Here is a 6,535-nt window from a genome sequence, read left to right as displayed (position 1 = left end):
TGGGCTAATATTTTATTGAGGGTTTGTGTATTCATAGGAGATATTGGTGTGTAATTTCCTTTCTTTATAACAGTGTTGGGAGCTTTTAATATCAGAGTTATGCTAGGCTCATGAGACTTGAGAAGCAATCCCTCCTCTTGTATTTTTGGGAAAAGTTTATGTAATATCATTGTTATTACTTTCATAAACGTTTGATAGAATTCATTGCAGGACTCATCTAAAAAAAAAAAAAACAATAGCCGGGTGTGGTGGCACACGCCTTTAATCCCAGCACTTGGGAGGCAGAGGTAGGAGGATTGCCATGAGTTCGAGGCCACCCTGAGACTACATAGTGAATTCCAGGTCAGCCTGGGCTAGAGTGAGACCCTACCTCAAAAAATCAAAAAAAAAAAAAAGGAAAAATAAATTAATAAATAGAATGACTCTGTGGAGTAGACAGGAGCTAGGAGCTCAATGCGGTGGGGAGTGGCATCCCTATCTTTTAAAAATAGTTTTAGTAATTTATTAATTTATGTCAGAGAGCCTTAACCACTAAGCCCTATTGATTGATTGATTGATTTTTAATTTTTTTTTTTTTTTGGTTTTTTGAGGTAGGGTCTCACTGTAGCCCAGGCTGACCTGCAATTCATTATGGAGTCTCAGGGTGGCCTTGAACTCATAGCAATCCTCCTACCTCTGCCTCCCAAGTGCTGGGATTAAAGGCGTGCGCCACCACACCTGGCTGAGTTTTAATATTTTATTGATTTACTTGTGTATTTATTTGAGAGAAAGATAGAGGCAGATATAGGGAATGGGCACACCAGGGCCTTCTAGCCATTGCAAATGAGCTACAGATACATGTGCCACTTTGTGCATCTGGCTTTACATGGGTTCTGGGGAATTAAACCCAGGCTTTTAGGCTTTGCAGGTAAGTGCCTTAACTGCTGAGCCATCTCTCCAGCCCAGCATCCTTATCTTTGATAAAATCACCCCTTTCACTGTCTTTATGAACCAGGTAGCTTCTATGGGAGAGGGAAAGAGAAAGAGACAGACAGAATGGGTGCACCAGGGCCTCCAGCTACTGCAAACAAACTCAGATGCATGTGCCACCTTGTGCATCTGGCTTTTATGAGTAATGTGGAATTGAACATGGGTCCTTTGGATATCTGAATATCATGAAGTATCTGGAATTCCAGTATGTCAGGTGGCTACAGGTAGGAGGAGCTGAGCCACTCTGTATGGTTGCAGGAGGGGCTTCATCAAGTCACTGCACTTGAGAGCTGTCACACTGGGGGCAAAGTGGCAGCCAATGCTGGTGGGCTATGGTTTCTGTCTTTTGGCTCCCTGTGAGGGACTGTCCTGGACATGGAAGTGACACTGCGGGACCTGCAGGAGAAGATCACTGAGGCTGCAAAGCCCACATTTTCTTCAAGAACAACGTCTCCCTCTTTTTTTTTTTAATTTTTTTAAAATTTTTTAATTTTATTTAATTGAGAGCGACAGACACAGAGAGAAAGACAGATAGAGGGAGAGAGAGAGAATGGGCGCGCCAGGCCTTCCAGCCTCTGCAAACGAACTCCAGACGCGTGTGCCCCCTTGTGCATCTGGTTAACGTGGGACCTGGGGAACCAAGCCTCAAACTGGGGTCCTTAGGCTTAACAGGCAAGCGCTTAACCGCTATGCCATCTCTCCAGCCCCGTCTCCCTCTTTTTTAAAAATTTATTTTTGACAACTTCCATAATTATAGATAATAAACCATAGTAATTCCCTCCCACATTACCCTTCACAACTTCACTCTCCATCATATCCCCTCCCCCTCTCGATCAGTCTCTCTTTTTTTTTTTTGATGTCATGATCTTTTCCTCTTCTTATGATGGTCTTGTGTAGGTAGTGTCAGGCACTATAGGTCATGGATATCCAGGCCATTTTGTGTCTGGAGGAGCACGTTATAAGGAGTCCTACCCTTCCTTTGGCTTTCCACCATCTCTTCCACAATGAACCCTGAGCCTTGGAAGACAACATCTCCCTACAACCTTGTGATCAACCTGCATACCCACCTTGGCTGTTGCACCAAGCAGTACAGAGTTGTCTAGGTCTGCTCTTTCCTGGCTTCCTGTCATTATCTTTTCTTCCTATTATGATGGTCTTGTGTAGGTATTGTTAGGCACTGTTAGGTCATGGATATCCAGGCCATTTTGTGACTGGAGGAGCAAGTTGTAAGGAGTCTTACCTTTCCTTTGGCTCTTACATTTTTTGCCATCTCTTCCGCAATGGACCCTGAGCCATGGACAGTGTGATTGAGATATTTCAGTGCTGAGCACTCCTCTGTCACTTCTTCTCAGCACCATGGTGCCTTCTGAGTCATCCCAAGGTCACTGCCATCTGAAAAGAGAAGGTTCTCTAACCAAAAGTGAGAGTAGCATTAATATATGGGTATGAACATTAAGAGAAGTGCTTACTGGGCAGTTTGGTGACCATAGTTTAAACACTCCAGACAGCAGCAGACATTATACCCCTAGGGCTCATGACTACCCCTGTTGTAGGTTTTCAGTATCAGGGATGTATTCCCTCCCATGGAGTGGGCCTCTAGTCAAATTAGAGGGTGGTTGCTCTCCCCATAACAGATTTACCACTATTGTACCAGTTGGCTCACTTGGGCTCACTGGCCAAATACAAGGTTTGCAGTGTCTACTGTTGAGTATCTCCACTGATGATTTCTTTCTCTCCTATTGAACTGCATGCAGCATGACTTTTTCCAGCTTTCTGTCAGCTGGTCTACATGGAGGAGGTTTTCAGTTCATCTCCAGCAGGATTTCTCAGTGACCTTGCAGCCCAAGTATGTGGAGTCTTTAGCAACAGGGTCTTACTGTATGGTTTTATTTAGATGAAATACCCAGAACAAATTTATCGAGGCAGAAAGCAGTCTTGTCCTTGAAGAGCATAGGGAGGGAACTGAAGTGACCGCTTCATGGGTAGAGGTTTTGTTTGGGGTAGCAAACATGTTCTGGGACCTATCACACTACACATGACCTACACGTCTCAAAATTGTTTGTATGTTATGTGGATTTCACCTCTATAAAAGAATAGACATGAAAACATATTTGTGAAATACTAAGATGTTTAGGATTTGCTTTAGAATAACATGAATGTAGTGGGACATAAAAAGTTACCAGAAAACTGGTTTATTGGGTGGGGTGGGGGATTGGAGATGGGATATGGAATTGCGTCCCAGAGGGCTGAGGAGGAACTGGTGCCCAAGAAGGCTAGGTTCCTGAGCCTCAGGCCAGGATCCATGGGGCACGAGCTCCGCAGCTATCCCGGGCGCTGCCCTTTTTCCTTGGGGGCCAACCTGGCTCTCCGGACCGCGCCCAGGTCCACTGCGGGGTTGGGAGAGCCGGGGATATCCAGGGGCGGGGCGCGAGGCCACACCCCCGCAGCCGCTTGCTCCGGCTGGCTCCGGGGCTGGTTGGTACCGAGCGGGTCATGGCTGCCGCGCAGCGCCCGCTACCCGCGAGGGTGGCCGCTGCCCAGCGCCTGGCCCGGGGCTGCTGGTCCGCGTTCTGGGACTACGAGACGCCCAAGGTGATCGTGGTGAGGAACCGGCGCCTGGGAGCCGTGTACCGCACGGTGCAGCTGCTCATCCTGCTCTACTTCGTGTGGTGCGCGGCGGGCCTGGGCGGACGGGGCGGACCCGGGAGCACTGCGCCGCTCTTGGGGGTCCGGGGGCGGGACGTCCCGGTCCGCCACGGTCGTCTCCAGAGCCAGCCACCTTGTCCCACAGGTACGTGTTCATCGTACAGAAAAGCTACCAGGACAGCGAGACGGGCCCCGAGAGCTCCATCATCACCAAGGTCAAGGGGATCACCACGTCCGAGCACAAAGTGTGGGATGTGGAGGAATACGTGAAGCCCCCTGAGGTGTGCTCCCCGCCCCTGGCCCAGCGGTGGGACGAGGCCCCGCGAGCTGCCTGGCCTACTATGCCTTTTTCCTGTGCCCAGGGGGGAAGCGTGTTCAGCATCATCACCAGGATCGAGGTCACCCCCTCCCAGACCCTGGGAACCTGTCCAGAGGTGAGGCAAGTGGAAGGTGGCCTTAGGAGCCCCAGGCCAACTGTAGGGTCGGCTCCTGACGGGCAGTCTCCACCCTAGAGCATGAGAGTCCACACCTGCCATTCGGATGACGACTGCATCGCTGGGGAGCTGGACATGCTAGGCAATGGTCAGTGTGCCCCAGAGACAGTGGGGAAGGGGGCAATGTTGACCTCAGCAACTTAGCCACTGTCTGCCCCCAAAGGACTTAGGACAGGGCACTGTGTGCCCTATTACTATGGGGCCTTCAAGACCTGTGAAGTGTCAGCCTGGTGTCCAGTGGAGGACGGAGCCTCTGTCAGGTATGCGGGGAGGGAGAGGGCAGCGACACTAGTCACGCTCTTTTCTCCTCACTGATGAGAGGTAAGATGAGGTGGGAGGAAGGGAACACAAAGGGTCAAGGGAGGGCCTTCCGGGTGGAGTGGGAGGGGAACTAAACTCCTGTTTGTGCCTCTGCAGCCAATTTCTGGGTAAAATGGCTCCAAATTTTACCATCCTCATCAAGAACAGCATCCACTACCCCAAGTTCAAGTTCTCTAAGTAAGAGCTAGAGAGGCAGGGTGATGGTCAGCATAGTGACGTGCCTCTTAGAGGATCATGTTGAGAGCAAGGTGTTTGGGTTATAGGCCTATGCCTTCTGCCACTCAGGGGCAACATTGCAAGCCAGAAGAATGACTACCTGAAGCGTTGTACGTTTGACTCGGACTTTGACCCATACTGTCCCATCTTCAGGCTGGGCTTCATTGTGGAACAGGCAGGGGAGAACTTTGAAGAGCTGGCACACAAGGTGCGGGTGAGAGTGGGGCAGGGACAGTGAGGCTGGCTGCTGTCCAGGAAGGGCTTTGACTCAGACATCCCTTCTCCATCCTTGCCAACCCTGGCCCTGTTTAGGCAGAGAGACATGAGATCACCCTGACTCAGTCAGTGCATACAGCTGCTGAATAGTTGACATCTGGCCCCATGGCTGGTGCTAACATTATATCCCTCCAAAGCTGGACATTCATTTGTCCCCTGCACCTTTGGCCCAGAGCTGCCTGGGTGCTGGGCCCTCTGCTGTGTTCCCTCCTGATCCTCTAACGGGCCTACTTCTCTGCAGGGTGGTGTCATTGGGGTCATCATCAACTGGGACTGTGATCTGGACCTATCTGAATCAGAATGCAATCCTAAGTATTCCTTCCGGAGACTTGACCCCAAGCATGTCCCTGCCTCCTCAGGCTACAATTTCAGGTACCCTGTCCTCAGGATGCCATGACACAGCACTGCCTTGGCTTTGGCTCTCCTGGAAGACACATAGTCAGGCAGCTCAGACACTATTTCTGGTTCCATCCTAGATTTGCCAAATACTACAAGATAAATGGCACCACTACTCGCACACTCATCAAAGCCTACGGGATTCGCATTGATGTTATTGTACACGGGCAGGTACATACACTCCAAGGGGCTAGAGCCAGCCATCACTGCCTACCTGCAATGGTGACTCCACCTAGGCCTGAACTGGTCCAGCCCCATGTACTTCATAACATCCTTTTCTTTGGACCCCACTCCTGCCCCAAGCAGCCTTTGCTAAAGGTCTACATGTAAACTTGTTCTCCCCAGGCAGGGAAGTTCAGTCTCATCCCTACCATCATTAATCTGGCCACCGCTCTGACCTCCATTGGGGTGGTAAGGAACACATCTGGGGGTCTGGATGGGGTGGGGAGTGTCTGCCAGGCCCTTACTTGGTGGTGTCTGCTGGTCTTAGGGCTCCTTCCTGTGTGACTGGATCTTACTAACGTTCATGAACAAAAACAAGGTCTACAGCCACAAGAAATTCGACAAGGTGTGTACTCCAAGACACCCCTCATATAGCTGGCCTGTGACCCTTGCCCTTGTCTTGGGACAGGTCCCTCCCCCACCCAGTCACTACTTCCAGGACTAACCACCCAGTCCTCTATCTCATGGAGGGCCTATCTTGGGAGAAGTGGCACAGCTAGCTCTGGCTGTTCAAACCCCATGGCCTTGCCCCATCTGAGCAGATGGTGGACACATTCAATCAGCATGTACGACAAAGGCCTCCCCAACAGGACAGCAAACCTATGGATCCTGAAGGTTTGGCCCAACTCTGACCTCATCCTCACTAAGCTACAAACTTGGGCCCGGGAGGGCCTCAAAGACAGAGCACAGCCTCAGCTGTTTTGGCATGTGACTGGGAACCAAGACTTGTGCAAGGGACAGGGCTCTGGCCCTGGGCTTACCTTCTTACCCTCTCCAAGGTTTGTGGGAAGAGGTTGGTCCTGTCACCTCTTCTCCAACCTATCCCCTCACAGGGGCCTCCTTGTCCCCTCCCTGCCCACCAGTCTTCCTCTCATACAGGTACTAAGTCAGAGTGGGGCCTTCATCCTTGCTCTTGGGACCACCAGGAAGCCCTCTATTTTATAACCTACAACTCTTCCCAGGCCCTTCCTTTAGAAGTCAGTGTACTAAGTCCA

At 50.7% G+C, this 6,535-nt stretch overlaps 1 protein-coding gene across 3 annotated transcripts; it reads left to right on the top strand.

Moving 5' to 3' along the window:
* Window positions 1-3,462: 3,462 nt before the first annotated feature.
* P2rx2 (purinergic receptor P2X 2) lies at window positions 3,463-6,535 on the top strand. 3 transcript variants are annotated; one of them, XM_004668874.2, is made up of 12 exons: window positions 3,463-3,638; window positions 3,761-3,896; window positions 3,978-4,049; window positions 4,128-4,197; window positions 4,273-4,369; window positions 4,527-4,607; window positions 4,716-4,854; window positions 5,164-5,294; window positions 5,399-5,489; window positions 5,664-5,729; window positions 5,809-5,886; window positions 6,083-6,535. In XM_004668874.2, the coding sequence occupies exons 1-12, from the start codon at window positions 3,463-3,465 to the stop codon at window positions 6,170-6,172; spliced, it is 1,227 nt and encodes a 408-aa protein (XP_004668931.2). In that variant the 3' UTR covers window positions 6,173-6,535. The 3 variants fall into 3 exon arrangements, with proteins under 3 accessions (XP_004668931.2, XP_045012818.1, XP_045012819.1); XM_045156883.1 differs by having other exon boundaries at window positions 5,809-6,190; XM_045156884.1 differs by lacking the exons at window positions 5,164-5,294; window positions 5,399-5,489 and having other exon boundaries at window positions 5,809-6,190.

This window comes from Jaculus jaculus, chromosome 8 (genome assembly GCF_020740685.1).
Source record: "Jaculus jaculus isolate mJacJac1 chromosome 8, mJacJac1.mat.Y.cur, whole genome shotgun sequence".
NCBI classification, from domain to species: Eukaryota; Metazoa; Chordata; class Mammalia; order Rodentia; family Dipodidae; genus Jaculus; species Jaculus jaculus.
The sequence above is the reverse complement of the archived record's forward strand: the minus strand, read 5'-3'. Positions and strand labels throughout refer to the sequence as shown.

Coding starts and splice junctions, on each gene's coding strand:
- P2rx2 (XM_045156883.1), top strand. CDS start 3,463: ATGGCTGCCGCGCAGCGCCCGCTACCCGCGAGGGTGGCCGCTGCCCAG. Junction 4,050..4,127: donor CCCTGGGAACCTGTCCAGAG/GTGAGGCAAGTG, acceptor TCTCCACCCTAG/AGCATGAGAGTCCACACCTG. Junction 4,198..4,272: donor GCTGGACATGCTAGGCAATG/GTCAGTGTGCCC, acceptor CTGCCCCCAAAG/GACTTAGGACAGGGCACTGT.